Here is an 18,275-nt window from a genome sequence, read left to right on the forward strand (position 1 = left end):
AAAAGTGTAATATGGACGCTTTAAATAAAAGCCTTGCATTGAGTTTGCTTTTCAATGGAGTCAGTGTCTGACACCAGTAAAAATGCTGCTAAACAACATCAAGGGTCATGTGCTGCTCACTCGCTGTTTTGCTGCAGGATCCTTGAAGAAAGGAATAGTATGTACTTTCACACGACCCCCAGTTTACGTATGTCAGTAAAAAAAAAAAAAAAAAAAAATCAAACCACACTATTCTGAGAGAATTGTTTCGTTTCAGCTCTCGACAACCACCACACACACACACACACACACTCATTACTTTGTCTTGCCTCATTGTAGCTGCTACATACTGCAGCCTGGATCTCTGTACCAAAATCACATATAGGGGCTAAATTCTTTTAAGATGAAGCTCCCCCACACAGGCAGGCAGAATATTTAAACTGGGGGAAAAAGCTCCGTGATTCAGACTGCTGCTCCACTCATCACACTGTGAGGGAGAATGCTAAAATCTGCCGGCAGTCGCTGTGCGTTGTGTCCATATACTGTTAGATCTGGAGAGAGAGAGAGGGAGGGGGTTCCCTTCCTTCCTTCCTTCCTTCCCTCCCTCCCTCTCTCTCTCTCTCCCTCCTTCTCTCTCTTTCTTTTTTTTTTTTACTGCTCAGCATCTCGCACTCTCACAATGCTGCGTAAATCCACAGGTCGGGTGTTTCACAGAAGCATCATTCCATCCATCTGAGCCACTTGAGAGGTGAGTCGTTTTTTTTAATACTCTGTTCCTCATTATGGATTCAGGAAACATCATTGTATTTATATATATATATTTATAGTTATGTATTTTTTTTTTGTCAAAACTTAATTGTCTCCAGAAGAGTGTGTGTGTTTGCAGAGACTCTTTTTTTGTCACATCTGTGTAGACTTTGTTGTGAAATCCCTGGACTTAAAGGACCATGTGATGCTCTGTGATTTAAGCACCGTTTGGTCAAAGATGACATTTGTCTTTTTTTTTAAAAAACAAACAAAAAACCAATACATTAATTGCTGCATAGAATGGAATATGGAAATAATCCTTCCTAGGGAAAATATAAACATTCACATCTCTGGAACTCTGCAGCATAACTAAGTGTCACAGTTACATAACTGAAAGCATGCAAAGAAAAGTTCACCCTACCAAAATCTTGCGACTCATCAGTTTACAGTATTCAAATAGAAAAGGGGAAAAAAAGCTAGATTTTGGCTCTTTGCACCAGTAGCACAGTGGGAATGTGCTCATGTGTATCGGGTGAAAACAGGCCACCATGGTCACATACGTTCACTCTGCTTGCTTTGCTGTGAAATGTGAAGGACTGACTTCACAGCCTCAATTAGACACAACCTCCCTTTGACATGCTCTCTTCTCCTTCCGACGGAAACACAAACACAGAGGTCCAGATGGCGTTCGGTCTCATGACATCTTGCCAAGAAATATATTGTACATCAGGCGGATTGCAGCAGCACAGAGCTCCCTGTTGGCACTCACACACACAGAGAGCATGAAACTGAGAAAATCAACACTTATTGATTAGAATTTGGGGGTAAATGAAATGTCACAATTAAAATGATGCCTGTTATTAATGATGAAAACACACCGCCCACCCAACCTCACCCTGTCACCCCCTAAAAAGATTAGTCACCAGTGTGGTGCAGCAGCACTGAGACACAGATAAGCGGCTGTCTGTTCAACGACTGATATAATAATATAGGAAACACACAAAAACTAACCTCCAGTCATATATTAATTTTAGTGGTGTTATGTGGTAAGAGTTATAGCGAGTTAATCTCTTCTGTGTGTGTGTTTTATCACTTCCATACTGAACATGAATAAAGTCGTCATATAACGAGATACTTTATCTCTAATTAAACCTATCTTTATTATTATTGTTATTAAATAGCAACAAAACGCACATGCAACCAGCAGTAGCCTTGTAGTCGACCACCACCAGGCATTTCCTCCTCCAGTCCACAGAAGAGATCATTTCTGTGTGATTCTTTCTTCCAAACAGACTCAGTTTCTTGCACAGTTTTTTCAAAGTCCTGATGCTAAAGATAATGTGGTGCTGATGTGCCAAAAATATTAAATATTTCTATATTTGTGAAGCCCCAATCAAAATGTTGACGCAGGTTGCAGCTGATCATCTGAGATTTTGCATGAATAATAATTACGACTTTATCCCCATAATATTGCAACTATTCTCCAAATATTAAACAAATCTTCAGTTTGGCCCTAATACTAAATTTTTTTTTTTTGCTGTTTTATTTGTGTTAACATAAACTCATAATTTCAAGTGAATGAAAGTGTGCTATGATTCTTGTTGCTGGATTACTTATGTTCCCTAGTGTTACTTGCAAAGGTAAACACAACCAGCGACTACTCACCTGGAGTAAATGCTCAAGCTAAGAACATAGCGACCAACAGTTTGAGTCACGTGAGAACTAAGGAGCTAAATCGACTTCCTCACATGTTCTCTCCTCTCCTTCTGAGCATGTTCTCGGTTGCTCTGGATGAGCAAAGATGTGAGATGTGTTATACTAGAGTGCAGTGGAGGGCAAAGGAGGATGGGGAAGAATGGGACAATGTTCCCTGTAGTTCTCACTTCTCCATGTTCTGCTTCACTGTGGCTGAAAACACAATTAGTTTTGTTTTTCTTCCCTCCAAAGACCTATGGTTTAATACTGTCACAGGTCAAATACAGTATCACTGACAAAACTGTTATATCCCTGTGATATAGTAGATGTCCCACAACCCTCATGGGATCAGGGGTATAAATGACGGATGGATAATGGCTGAATGAATGGATTATCTTGTGTAAAGCTCCAATAATGCTGTTAAAATTGGGGGGAAATAGTGGAAAATTCAGTGCGGGGGTCAAGCAGTGCCTTTCCTGTTTTTAGACTGACTGGTCATTGTTTTCATGTCATGGTATTTTTTAAAGAGTAAATGCTGCTGAATCCACGGCTGTGTTGGATTGTTGACCCACTGCTACATAGCTTTTGACAGTGGGAAGCAATCACGTAATTGATTGCCAAATCAAAGAGACCTGGGATTAAGATTGTGATAAGATTTCACTGTTATTTTAAAGGCACATTCTCAAACCAAAAGTATATGTGCCCGCAGGCAAGTGTACAACACTGTGCTTGTTACATATACGGATGATCTTCCCACACACTTTCACTTTGTGTGATTTCCTCTGAGGATAAGCAATCTCATTCACTATGTGGCTAATCTGCTTCCATAATCCATCAGGTGCAAGAAAACTTGGGTTTCAAGGGGAATCGATGCATGTTTTGCCTCAAATAAACCATACGCATAGACATGTGCTAAATGCATGTGTGCATGTGTGCTGCATGTGTGCTGCAGACACATACTGTACATACTCTACAGTGTAGAGTATGTACAGTATGTGTCTTCAGTTTGTCCCAAAGGCTGATCACCATCGTGTTTCGCTGTCGCCTATGTCATTGTCATTGGAGTCAGTCACATCACGGGATCAGCTGCAGACTGAGCTCGTAGTGTTGTTCACAGGCTTCTGGGCTGGGCAGGAGCAGCCTCTCTGCTTCACTGTGAGCCTTTAAATCCACACAGATGAAAGCCTGGCTTTCACATATCTGCAAATACATGCGGCTTTGCCAACATGGCAGTGGCAGAGCTGTGGAGGAAACGGCACTGAAATGTAAAACACTGTCATTTGCTCTTTGATTTGGTTTCATCATAACCTACCACGTATAGGAATTGAAATTTGGCACCCAACTCGAATAAAAAGCAAATCATTTAAAATGGATACAGATTAAAAAAGACCAGCAGCAGATGTGTGTCTGTAAAGAACTTAAGCAGAGTTTCAATTCAACAAGGATGTAATACACAATGGTTAAGAGAAAACAGCAAGAAGGAAGCAGCAGCAATTCAGTATTCAACAATGCAATTTATATATGAAAGGAAAGCAAAGCATGATTGGTTTCTGTATAGGAAGCCTATCTTTTTGACAATAAACGACCTGCGTTTATTTAAAGTCTCATCTTACTATCCTAACTTACCCCCATTAAACCCCTAAAACTCTTTAAAATCAAATCAAGTATCCATTTACTGGAGATAATTAAAAGAACATCATAGGTTCTCAATGTTCCAGATTCAGAAGAAACAATGACATCGTCAGCATAAAGATTGACACAGTGGTGGTTTGCGTGTTTGTTTATATGAAGCATTTTATCCGTATGAAAAGTGCAGTACAAATTGAAATTGATTCGATCTTATGGGAGAGTTGTTCAAGTATAAGTTGTTTTTCAAAAGCGAGACATACTTGAAATGTTGATGTTGATGGTTTTTTTTGTAACTGAACAACGTTTTGAAGGATTTTTATTTATGATTTTTGTACATGACCGTCTCTGGGACGCACTTCTTTTGGGTTGGCATTTATACTCAGGGGCCTCAGAATGAAAATGAACGCAGGGCCAGTGAACGTCTAATCTGGCCATCATCATTATCATTCTTATAAAAATATAGTTCACTGTTGGTCAGTTTGGGCCAGTTTTCATTAGACTTTTAAAATCTTAGAATTTTAAAAGCTGCAGGGGCCGTGAGTTTGAGGACCCTGCTTTAAGGACTCTTCCTAGAAAGTCATCACTGCAAATTTGATTTGATGATTGCTCTTATCCTTGATGAGCAGCTGTTTTTTATTGCTATTTCATAACCCTGTGCAGCATTTTTGATGAACCAAAGTGGATGTCACACTGAAGGGCAGCGGATGATCAAATGTGTCGAATGCTTTTTATAGCTCCGCAAAAGAGCAGCACGATGTCTCACATTTGTTACAGCGGCTGAAACAATGTTGTTAGTTCTGAGCCCAGATTAGTTTAGATTCAAAAGGATATTCACTAGGCAGGGCAGTTTGGATGGTTATTATATTGAACGTCGCTATCACCTCTTTTATTTGCGGAAATTACATTTGTTAAATTCCAAACACCAGGAAAGACGCTCACCGAGATCAAAAGATTAAATACTAGTTGCGGAGTAATAACTGACGCAGATAGTCACAAGAGAAAAGCCTCCCATTTATCCTCTCTATTTAAACGTCTGGTATCAAGGTGGCTTGTAAAGCCTGAAGTACATGACTATTATGAAAAGGGCTGGGGGGGAAAAAGCTCAGAGTCCTCTTTTCCAAATAGTTGTCCAGCCTCAGCCAGGTGTTCCATGAATGCTTGACAGATTTGTTACCGATTGTGGGGTTTATGCAAGAGCTAGTAATTACATGAATTTATTTGATTTGGTTTTTCTTGCAGTCAAAGTGCATTTATTTCTGAGTTGACAGCCAACGTGCGTCTAGACGCCGTTACTTAACATGTTTTTCCAGGTTTTAGAATGGCGCATGTTTGTCAATAATTGAAATAAAGACATCTGGTGCTAGTTGAACATCAGACATCTCAGTTGTGCAGTGAATGTCACGATGAAGAATGTTCACTGGATCATTAAACTGTGTACAGATTTTGTCTTCTGTGGGAGGAAGTCGGAGAACCCGGAGAAAACCCATGTACACACAGGGAGAACATGCAGAAAGGCCCTTGTTTCAACCAGGTCGTGAACACAGGTCTTCTTGCTGCAAAGGCAAGATTGCTAACCACTACACCAACGGTGTGGCCCTTCACAAGTCACAAAATCACTGACCCCAACAATCACTTAGTCTGGTCAAAAGGGGGCCGGTCTAGAGAAAACAATTATTGCGGAAAAACCCCCAAAACTGTGATGATATTTGACAGAATTTCAATACATTTTATAATGTGATAATGTATTATTGTCATTATTATTATCATCAATAATAACAACAATAATCAATATTGCCAACAAAGTATTATATTCCAACACCTCAGCATATACACTGTGTTTACAGAGCTGACGATATGTGGGGCCATGTTTTAAAAAAACCTCTGGTGTAGATACTAACATAAAACATTATTTATAAACACTACTACGTAATATGATGTAAATGTAATAATATTAAAGTAAAAGCCAAATTGAAAAGCTGGACTTTTTGAAGGTCAGGCAGTGAAGGAATCAGTGAATCATTAACATTTAATAGTGAAACTGCAGAATCTAACACTTCTGTTTCTATGGTTCCCTTCAAATAATACAGAAGGATGTCGTCCTTTGTTTGTGAAGAACTATTTATTATTTCAAAGTCATTACAAACTACTTATAGGTTATAACATTTATCTGTCAGGTTTAACGTAGTCCCATACGTCCAGAATTTGTATTGGATAACATGAGTACTTGGAATACTGGAAAATGTTGGGGGTGAAAATAATGAATTGTGAAATAAAAAGCTTAATCAACTGACTGACGGTTAAGTAACTCCATAATAGTACTTGCTTCAGGGGTTAAAAGAGAAATGCTTTAATTTCCTGGAATAATGGTTACCCTAAGCACAGCGTGGAGAGTGTATTACCACTAAAATTCACGATTGCATTAATATTCACCTCATGGCTTCATTACTACAGGTAAATTAGGACACATTACGTTGATTATATGGACTGTTTTTGACTTTGCCGTATAAACAGTAAACATGTGCACACGCGGTCCAGGTCGACAGGTTTTTTTTTGTTGCTTTGGCGTGATTCATATTTCCATATTATTAGTAGATTTAATTGCTGCGCATAATTGATGTTGCCTTACACTCGAGACAAATTAATTTAAGAAATAACCCAAACACTTCCGCTAGAGAGAAAGGGAGATTGAGATTTTGTTTCACACTCAAAAACCCAGGTGATTAAATCGACAAGATTTTTTGAGTCGTTCTATTTCTATTAATAATAAGACTGCATGTGTGGCCTAATAGCTTTTATAGATTAGTGTATAAGCATCTACATCCAAAGACTTCCTAAACACGAAGGTCCTCATGTTCCCCACAGTGTCTCCAGTATCACAGTATCAGACAGTACTAGCTGTCAGTGAGGAACGTTTCTATACTGCTTTCTGTTCTGAATACAGGGGCACAAGGTCTGAGTCCATAATAGACTCCCTGAGACTGTCACTGCAGTGTGTGTGTGTGCGCTTGTTTGCCTCCCCCTCATTAGTTAGCCCGGGCCGTGCGGTTGACTCATTGAATTAAAAAACGCCTGTTAAAAGATTCTGAAGTAGGTTTGCATTAAAGGCCCGCTCTCTCTTATGCAAAGTGATACAACATCCGGGACCAAGATATTCAAAAACATGACACTTGTTTGTCAAAGACGGTTTGTCCTTACTGAACCCTGAACTTCAAGCGTGGAAGGCAGTGAGTTTATTGGGGGGGGGGGGACGACCTCACATGCTCATATGAGAGTGAAATGATATCAGATTCATACAGGAGGATGATTCATGGATTTACACTGGTGAAAGGGATTGCTAATCAGTCTATGGGAGAAATAAAGTGTGACCTCAGAAAAGCTCTTTTTATTTTTAACTCATCTGTGGTTCTGACACTTGAGTGAGCATTACACGCTATTCCTTTACTTTGTGTTTATTCTGGCATTGGAAAAAAAAAAAAGACACCATGGACACGGCTGCATGAAAGTGAAAATAGACAGAAAAAATACTTTAAGAGCTGCATTGCACTTCAGTTTGAAGCAGATCCACATACAATCTCTCTCGATACAAGGCAAGAAAGAACTGTAATAATCTGTAATGCTCCATTTGACAAAATGTCAGTCTTGTATAAAGTATCTAAAAGGAATACTTGAGTAAAAGTACAAGTATCTTACCAGAAAATGACATTGGTAGATGTTGAAGTCACTTTTTAATAATATGATTTAAGTAAAAGTCTAAAAGTATATGACATTTACTGTACTTAAAGTATCAAAAGTAATTTTCTGATATAAAATGTACCTCATTTTTTAGAAGTAAAAAAAAAAAGTAGAGTGGCTCTGCTGGTCTATATGTGTCCTTGAGCAAAACACTTAAACTCCATGTTGAAGCGTGTGAATGGAAAAACTGTAGTGTAAAGCAACAGCAACTCATCAAGCACTCTTCTTCATAAAAAACACAAAAAAATGGCTGTGAATCTTTTCCTCAGGTTAGGATAAGAGTCGGAGCTTGATTGCTTGTGTGTGCTGTATTTTATTTAGCTGTATGTGCACAATTAATACAGTCTGTAACACTGATATTAACAGACAAATGTGAGAAAAAGTAAATTATAACAAAATGAGCTAGAACAGGGGTGTCAAACTCATTTTTGTTCAGGGGCCACATACAGCACAATTTGATCTTAAGTGGGCCGGACCAGTAAAAATAGTAAAATAATAGCATAATAACCTATGACCAACAAGAACTCCTTTGTTTTTTCTCCTTTGTTTTACATTTAATGAGGGATATTTTTACAAAACATGACATTTCTTGAGAAATATAAGTGCAATTTCAACAATATCATGCCTAAATTTACTATTTACACATCATCTATAAAGGCATAAACATTTAGTCACAGGTATCTGGAAGTGAAAAATATTGCATTTGACATTACGTTTAGATTGTAATCATAGTGTGAAATTTTGACAAATTCATCCTGTGGGCCTCTGGCGGGCCGGTTCTGGCCCCTGGGCCGTATGTTTGACACCCCTGAGCTAGAATGATAGCGGCAATTAAAAAAGGGGACTTGTTTACAAAATTACCTTAGTTACATGATGTTCGTAAACAGCTTAAACCATGAAACCGCCATGAGGGCACCCATAATAATTTGCCCTGCAACTGTTGTGTTCAAAGTCTATTAATTAAAAGACCTAACTCCTCAAAAGCTTTTTTCATTTAGCCTGGAAACAAAGGTTAATTACTTTATCTGCTGAGCTCAGCTCGTGGGCATAAACACAGAAAAGTTTCTCATTTACTGGGTACCATTTTGTGTGGAATTTGTTTTTCTCTCGTCTTGCTTCCCCTTTGGTGCCCAGACATTTTTTAAACCCACTTCTGGCAGCAGTTCACCAGCTAGAAATGTGCTATATGAATCAGGGAAATTGTTAAATTACATTAAGAGGTTATCTTACCTCTATGCCAACGCATATGTGACCGAAATTTAGTAACTAGACTTTACAGCCATGTCCATTAGCTTGTATTAATGTGTGCTTCCAGGGAGCAGGTCTGATCTAATCTGATCTTAACACTGAGGCTTTTATGTTCCACTCAGTTAAGTTTGTCACAGTCTTTTATCCCTTTTTTCAAAACAAATGTCTGTGTAATCATGTTTGCTTTGCTGAGAACACTGCTTTTCTGTTTTTAATAACTGGTGAAGATAAGTAATAAGTCTCCTGATATCATAGCTCACTTATACAACCACTCCTACTCAAGAGACATGTTGGCCTGGTTTTAAAAGATTTTAAAATCTTAAATCTTTTTAAAAGATTACACTTAAATATTAGGAGCCTTTTACTTAAATTGGACCTTGTTCACCTTGCTCTGGTGTGTTTGTCCTTGGTGAAACTTCCTCCGTTTCCCCCCCAAACACTTCCAAAGAAAGAAAAAAAAATGCAGCTTGGAAGAAATATTCCCTCATGACTTGTGTGAGGTTTTTGATCATCACTTTACTTGATCTGGAAATATATTTAACAGTTTACTACTGCCACATAAGAAACTGATTAACTCTGCATAAACCCTGAGAAAGATACTGTCACAATATTACAGCAGTTGTATTACGTGTCTAATGGTACACAACAAGCCTTGACAATCTTTATCATGCTGAATTTTCACAGTATCATACTGTATATGTATCACATATATATATATAGTATCACAGTATATATAAAGTAATCAATACAATAAATCATGGTATCTTAGTAGCAGAAATGTGCTCCTCCAGTGTACATGAACAACCCATTAAATATTGTTAAAGCTGTTTTTCAGAAGACTGTGGACAAGAACTCACAATGTAGTATTGACCAGTTCCACCTCAAGTTCCTGGAAAAACAGTTAGAGCAGGCTACATTCAGAGGCTATGCTTTCAGACCACAGAAACGTGCAACGAAAACGGATTCACAGGCACTGCGCAGCATCAGGAACTTTAGATACATTTCGGCAAAATTTTTTAGACACTTCAAATGACAATGTGGTGCAGAAGGTGTTCCACAAGGCTCCATTCTTGGCCCCCTTTTATTGACCATATTTCTAAGTAGTTTGCAAATATTCTGGTTGCCTGCATGTGATTTCTTTCAATTCTGGTCAAACTAAATGCACAATGTTCTTTGTCTGTTCTTGTCATATGTTCAAACCCTCGTTTACTAAACTCTATTAAACATATTTATTGAATTGTTGAAGGTTAATGGTTGTATGCATTAAGGAGTCTGGCTATAAACACATTCACAAATCACATTCTGCCTCATAGGACTTAACCAGGTGCGACATCCTCTGTCCTTTACCTTCAACACAGCTGCATACTGCATTACCAAACCACCAATGACCTTTTCACAGGGGAAAATAACACAGAATCCAAGAGGACTTAGAGAAGAACACTAGTGCTACATTTAGACTCACCTTGTGGGAGGCAAGTGCTGAGAGGAATATGTCATGTGAAGGAATAACCTTACAGGTGTTTTAAGCAGGAGGAAAATCCAAACTCCATTATAATTGTAAAAGGAACATAACGGAACAGTAGCACGGGCAATAGTATGGATTTAAGAATTAAGTTAGGTTGTACAGACTAAAATGGAAAAAGAACTGCGAGCACAGACACTTAATACATTCTCAAAAGGAAGCAGGGAAAATTGGACATCAGGGCAAAACAGTCAATTATATCAGACAAGGTAAGAGATGTACAAACAAAGCAGGAAATAAGTCCACAAATCTCTCAGCTATTACAAGTTGAAGTAAGTTATTTGTGAACGAAGTTTGTTAAAGTTGGTGTGGTGGGACATCAACTGCCGTCAATATGTCTGAGCTTATATCGAGTCAAAGCTTAGATCTCACAATATGATCTCATCTGTCTTCCTTTAAGGTCTGCTTAAAAAATGCCATACACAAACGAGCAGCAGTGATCTGGATCAGAGCCACAGCAAGGATGAATGCGTCCAATGAGTTCTATTACCATGAGGGGGAGATGATGGGTAACTCCACCTGGGCCTACAGGGACTACCACCAAAACTACACCTTCACCCCTCCACTGCTGCCAGGCAAGAGTACCACGCCCAAACCTGCAGCATGCGAGCAGCTCCACATTGCTATAGAGGTCTGTATTAGTGTACACATTAAAAACTTTACACTGGACCAAAATAAAGGATTTCAACAAATATAAAGAAAATCACAGACTGATGCTTCAGCTGTTCCAGTACCATGCTTTTTTTTAATGGTCCATGTCTTAATTGCAAGAGATTTAACCAAAAAAAAAGAGCAATGTTCCCCTCTCATATTTATTCATTTGAATAATATCAAGATCTAGATGAGGCAAATACATGCTCCATCATTTCTCAGGAAAATTTCAAATATTAACCAGTAGTTTTTCCTAATTTTCCTTTCTCATATCTTAGTACTTATCTTGTGACCTTTCATATTTGTTGTGTGACACATCTGCAGACCCACAAATGCACTTCATTTTGTTCTTCTCTTCCGTTTCAATTTCTCACCAGGTCTTTCTGATTCTGGGCATCATTTCCCTGCTGGAGAACATCCTGGTCATCACAGCCATAATCAAGAACAAGAATCTCCACTCGCCCATGTACTTCTTCGTCTGCAGGTGATTTGTGGTTCAAAAAGGAACATAACAGGGGGGTGGCTCAGTGTTTTAAATGTGTGAATATGGGACTTTTAATTTCAAATTTCTCTAAACCTATTCAGTAAAATGTGATTTACAGTAAGTTAGTAGTCATAGGTGTCCTGAACACAGCCTAGTCAGTATTGTCCAGAAAGTATGGAAATGTTCGGGGGTGGAGCGGCTCAGTGGTTAAGACCGGTACCCTGTGTGCGAAAGATGTTCGCAAGTTCGACTCCACCCCTGGCTGAATGTACTCAATTCCATTGTAAGTCACTTTGGATAAAAGCGTCTGCTAAATGACATGTAATGTAATGTTTGTTTTTATTACATCTCATATTTGCTAATTACTTCAGATAAGATACGTGTGAATATGGGACATCTAATATGAAATATCTCTAAAACTTAACTGAATTTAAAATGTCTGATTTGCAGAATAGATAGAATAGACAGATGTCATGAACACAACCTAGTCAGTCCTGGTCAGAACTTATGGAAAATGAAGTTTTTAATCACATCTCAAATTGATAATGTCTTTGATTAAAAGTGCAAATATGGAATGTTAAACTTGGAATTTCTCTAAAACTGGACAGTAAAAATGTCTGATTTGCAGAATGCTGGTAGTCATAGATGGTGTGAACACAACCTAGTCAGTCCTGGTCAGAAGTCATGGAAAGTTTTGTTTTTATTACATTTCAAAGTTGATCGTTTTTCGATTAGAAAGTGTCAATATGGGATTTTAACTTTAAATTTCTCTAAAACTGTACATTAAAAAAATGTCCTGAACACAGCCTAGTCAGTCTCGGGCCACACACTTAGTGTGTGAATGAGTATGAAAGATGTGTGATTGGTCATCAACGTTAGCACTATATAAAGCGCTATACAAATACAGACCATTTTGAAACATCCTGGTCACTTTTTTTTTTTTACATTGCAGTTCTGAATACCATCCTTTAGTGTGCCTCTATAATTCTACCTGCTATGAGTTCAGGATTAATTGCACATATAGGTTGTGCAGTAATTGCCAAAGTTCACGCGGTACATCTCTATGGTAATTACACCTACTTTGTTGGCAGTGGACAGCACAGAGACATAATGTTTCCGACCTACCTGCTCCAACTTTCTCCCCATCACCTTCTCCCCGTCTCGTCTCACATCTTCAGAAAGATGCGGTTTGATTGATGCAGTCTTTTTCTTTTCATCTCCGTCTGTGAAGAGAGAGTAAGGACTTGGTTAATAAATTAAAGTGTTAGTGTCCTCTGTGAGGACGGGAAAATGACACTATATGAACCCAACATGCATCTCGAACCTTCACCATAATGAAGAATGTGACATGGTGGCAAGTGGAATCACAATTAACAGCAACTGATTTGTGATGCTCGATCACACTGGAGCTATTGCTCAGGTGATAAATGACTCGTCAAATGATGGATGATTGGATGAGTGGTTGCAAGGATAGATTGGTGAATGAATGAATGGCTAGATAGATGGGCAATCTTTGACATTTAGAATAGAGTTTAGAACAGGAAAAGCCGCTGAACACATAATGTACCTTTAATCATCAAATCGTTTAAACGAGTCAGTGATTACACAAGGAGCGATGCTTGAACAGCTCTACTCCACAGGCTCCCGCATTCATAATGGGAGGGAAGTACAAAACAGCTTTGTGAATTCGCTATTCAGTGTTCTTCGCCCTGACCCCGTTTCTGCTTCCTGTAGTTTGGCAGTAGCCGACATGCTGGTGAGTGTGTCCAATGCCTTTGAGACCATCATCATTTACCTGCTTCACAACGGACAGCTGGTGGCGGAGGAACACTTCATCCGGCAGATGGACAACGTGTTTGACTCCATGATCTGCATCTCCGTTGTCGCGTCCATGTGCAGCCTCCTGGCCATCGCTGTGGACAGGTAATTGACGGAAGGAAACACAGAAGAGAATAAAGTGTTTTGACAGGCGAAACAATTACTGTGTACATAAGGACGAAAACAAGGGAAACAAAAAAGCCACAAATAACAAAAACGCCAAATGTCTATTTAAAAAAAAACAAAAAAAAAAAACAAGAGCAACAAACAGAAAAATACAAGACATTAAAAAGAAATGACCAAGACCAAAAGCAAAAGAAATGAAAGGACATTGCATAACGGCAACATTATAAAAGTTCAGTTGGAGAGGCTTCTTGTTTTTGTGTGTTACAGTTGAAATAATTGAAGTAACAGAACAAAACAAGAGCCAAAACAAAGGGAAGGATGGAGGAAAAACAAGGCAACAATGCACACTGTGTATGCCAGCTGCTGTCATGCACAAAGAAGAACTGAAATACCATGTAAACAAGAATACGTATTACTATTATAACTGTTAGGTCACAAAAGTACACACATAATATACAGTCAAGTGCCTTTGTTAATCATTTCTGCAGGAGCTTTTCCAAGACTTTCCGGTGAAATAGACTTTCATTCAGTGCACTGAGCACAACTGCATCATTGTTCAAATAAGAGGTTTTGTCTGTTATTAGAAATCAACAGCTACATATAATTTAAAAAAGCAAGGCTATTCAATAACATAAATAAATCACTATCATATTTTGTCTGTAAGGAGAAGGAGAGAAATATCAGCTGTCAACGAGCTCTATATTATATCACCTTATGAAATATGATAGATTATATATATATATATATATATATATATATATATATATATACACACACATATACACATATATATACACATATATACATATACATACATATATGAAAGTCTTTACATTTAAATATTAAGTGGGTCTCCAGATACCGCAGATTCAGATAAAGTACGTGGGGCAAATCTGAATGGACTCGAACCATGAAGTGTATCCTAAGTATCTCAACAAATACAACTAAGCCAGTTGTATTTGTTGAGATACTTGCGCAAGAAGAGAAAGTAGAAATACTCCAAAACAATGTGTACTTAACTACGAAAACCATAGTCTGACGTTATTCAGCACGGCTAAACTTCTGCACTGCACATTAGTTGTGAGTGAAAATCCGATTGTGAGATAAAGTAATTGGTTGACCTGTTAAGGAATGACTCTTGACAGCCTGAATGACATAAGCAGACTCATTAAACTTCTTCTTCTTCTTCTCATTAGTAAAGACAAGTGCACAAATGCTTCAGGGGAGAGTTCATGTTAATCAACATTGAAAGTGTTGATTAAAGTGTTGACTTTTTAATCAATGCACGCTGCAGCTAATTTAACACTGTTGGAGTGACGTGATGACAGCACAAAATTAAACTTTTGCCAGCACGTCCGTTTGTGTGCATATGTTTTAACAGTCAAAATTTGTAATATGTACCTTTGCTACACAAGCTCCTGATTATCTTCGCTTTTCAACTCAACTGTGACACCTAGAGTTCCCCCCCTATTCAAGGAGAATACAGTAACAGTTTTACAACCAGCTCATGATTATACCCGATGAGTGTTGAGGCTGCGAGTGTTTGAATAACGTAACGTTATACGTAACTTGTTATTTTCAATACCTGAAGGTTGCTGAACAACTATTTAGACCGCAATAGAACGCCTTGGCAAATGTAACTAGACTATAGCCTAAACCCATGGTTCTCAAACGGTGGTAAGTTTACGTGAGCTTCCTCTGGTGGAACTTACTGTGGAGAAATACTGTTCCACTAACCAGGGTATATGATCGCAGTTGACTCATTTTTGAAGTGTGTAGAAAATTAAACAAATTATAATTAGTCACCTTATCTCTTGCTCCATCATAATCTAATGTCACTATACCAGTGTGTGAAGTATATGTGAAGAGGAGGATGATGATGCATGAAGAGAGTGGTTTTTCTCACACCCAGGCTGCTCTGACACGCATCACATCAAACCAGCAGCATTTAAGATAAAACACGGCCGGAAACACTTACATGACAGATCCGTGTGATGTCTGGTCTTGTTTCCAAGCTAATATTTCACACAACTTAGTTACAAAAAGTAAGGAAAATGATGTTTAGTCGATCAATTCTTTGTTGCATGTTTGGAGCAGACACCAACTGACTGCTGTAGCAAGGTCCATGCTCGCAGGTGCTGCTAATCAGGTGCCAATCAGGCACCTGATTAGGAGCACCTGGGCTAAAGAAGCTCCAAACAACTGGCACTGGCAGCTGTTTGCCATTGGTAGAGAAGATTTGGCTTAATTAAAAAGGGAAATGGATATTAACTGCCAAGAAGAATTGTTTACAACAAAGAAATAACAAATGCATATGCTCTGTGAGCACTAGATAAGGTGGCAAGAATAAGAACAAAGTCGGTTCCAGCCAGGACTTTTCACACTTCACAAGAAACTCAAGTGCAGAACTTCTGGGAAGCCCCCATGGGGAATGAGAACATTTCTGCATTTACCACAGCCACTATAGCCATATTTCTGGCCAATTACACATGGAAAAAACGTTCTGCCCAGATGATGTGTGCAAGAACAAGCTGTAAGAACTCCCAAAGAGAGAACAAACATCTTTGTTCTTATGGAGTATATGTGAAGGTCTTAAATCATAAATCATATTTTCTGAAGTTCATGGTAATGCCTTCAAGCTTCCACTACCATGTAACTTTGAGTGGAACTAATAGATGTTCCAAATCTATTTTTTGGAACATCTCCTGCTATCAGTTTAATAAACACTGGCAGTTTCTTAATTATTGTCTTATTTATTGTGAATGTGGTAAGCTGTAAATGAATTTCTCTACTGGGATCAATGACGTTGTCTAAATCTAAATCTGAATGTGAATAAATCACGAAGAGTTACTGCAGAAATAATTATATCAGTATTCCATTTTCTACAGGTACGTCACCATCTTCTATGCACTGAGGTACCACAACATCATGACAGTAAAGAGAGCCGGCTTCATCATTGGCGGAATCTGGACCTTCTGCACAGGCTGCGGCATCATGTTCATCATTTACTCAGACTCTACCCCTGTCATCATCTGCTTGGTCTCCATGTTCTTTGCCATGCTGCTCATCATGGCCTCGCTCTACAGCCACATGTTCATGCTGGCCCGCTCGCACGTCAAGCGCATCGCCGCCCTGCCCGGCTACAACTCTATCCACCAGAGGGCCAGCATGAAGGGGGCCATCACACTCACCATCCTGTTGGGGATCTTCATTGTCTGCTGGGCGCCCTTCTTCCTCCACCTGATCCTGATGATCTCCTGCCCGCGGAACCTCTACTGCGTGTGCTTCATGTCCCACTTCAACATGTACCTCATCCTCATCATGTGCAACTCTGTGATCGACCCGCTCATCTACGCCTTCAGGAGTCAGGAGATGAGGAAGACTTTCAAAGAGATCATCTGCTGTTGCAGCCTGAGAAACGCCTGCAACAGCATCTGCTCTCTGACAGGTAAGTACTGACAGACACTGACTGAGAGCAGACAAGAAAGTGATGCTGGAACATAACTGTGGGAGATTCTACTTAAAAAATATATATATATATATATAATATATACTATGAATTGTTGCATTGCACTTTTCAGCCCCTTCAATGTGAAGTCAAGCACATTTTTGTCTTCTGCCCGTTACGGAACTGAGAGGGGTGTCTCAAGTGATGTAGGAAGGCCAGTTTACTATCTCATAATAAATCTGCCATGTATAAAAAATACAAAAATCAAAGGCTGTTTTATTATGTACATAAATTAAACCTCACAGCAAGGACAATTTGGGGCCATGCTTCACTTGAAAATGCATTTTAAAAGAAAAACTGTATTGTCTATCATTCATTCTAGCTGACGTTTATTTTGTCTCAACCATAAAAAAAAAATCAATGCTCTTCATATTTTTTCTATAAATCTGAAATCTGAGCTCACTTGAAGCCCAGTATATGTGTGTATATACATATACATATATATCTATATCTATATCTATATCTATATATATATATATATATATATATATACATATATATATATATATACATACAAAAATGAGTGGAGAAAACAGGCTGACAATGCCCCGTCCTATGAGGGTTCAGCGACTGGTATGATGAGAATGAAAGTGATGTGAATCATGTGCTATGGCCTTCACAGTCTCCACATCTCAACCCACTTGAACATCTATGGAAGGTTTTGGATTGGCCCTCTCCACCACCACCATCGCCTATGTTGTGGTCGTCGACATCATCATCATCATCGTCATCATCATCATCATCATCATCATTATGAAAAGATGAGCAGTTGGTGGAGGTGTTGTGTTTCCTCCCTCCTGTCCACAGACTTGTACACACAATCGATGTCCTGGTGCACTGAAGCTGTTCTGGTGACACAGACTGGAACAACACGTCACTATAATACTATATGCTATAATATACCATATATACTTTTTGTTGCTTTTTTTTTTTTCTTTCAGACACTTTTGTGTTCCGTGAGAACACTGTCATTATACACTGTTTAAGACTTGCACATTGGTGTATGCATGATGGCTACACCCAGGAGGGTTGGCTGTGTGCAAATTACAGGGGCAAGTGTGAAGCTACCTTTGGACAAAGTTTTGAAGAGAACTCAACTTTAATGAAGTCTGGTGTACACTGGATGCGTGTGCGGC

General features: G+C 38.7%; 1 protein-coding gene across 1 annotated transcript; it reads left to right on the forward strand.

Annotated features, from left to right (window-relative positions):
* The first annotated feature begins 435 nt into the window (after nt 1-435).
* On the forward strand, nt 436-17,880 carry mc5ra (melanocortin 5a receptor). Its single transcript, XM_058648432.1, has 6 exons — nt 436-727; nt 10,953-11,183; nt 11,581-11,687; nt 13,422-13,610; nt 16,520-17,079; nt 17,762-17,880. Exons 2-6 carry the CDS (start codon nt 11,016-11,018, stop codon nt 17,782-17,784), a joined length of 1,047 nt encoding a protein of 348 aa, XP_058504415.1. The 5' UTR covers nt 436-727; nt 10,953-11,015; the 3' UTR covers nt 17,785-17,880.
* Nucleotides 17,881-18,275: the final 395 nt, after the last annotated feature.

This window comes from Solea solea, chromosome 13 (genome assembly GCF_958295425.1).
Source record: "Solea solea chromosome 13, fSolSol10.1, whole genome shotgun sequence".
Classification (NCBI taxonomy): domain Eukaryota; kingdom Metazoa; phylum Chordata; class Actinopteri; order Pleuronectiformes; family Soleidae; genus Solea; species Solea solea.

What these genes read in the sequence shown, in the direction of transcription:
- mc5ra (XM_058648432.1), top strand. Translation starts at nt 11,016, where the DNA reads ATGAATGCGTCCAATGAGTTCTATTACCATGAGGGGGAGATGATGGGT. An exon ending in AGCTCCACATTGCTATAGAG is followed by an intron (nt 11,184 to 11,580) that starts GTCTGTATTAGT and finishes ATTTCTCACCAG; the next exon opens with GTCTTTCTGATTCTGGGCAT. An exon ending in CTGGCCATCGCTGTGGACAG is followed by an intron (nt 13,611 to 16,519) that starts GTAATTGACGGA and finishes CATTTTCTACAG; the next exon opens with GTACGTCACCATCTTCTATG.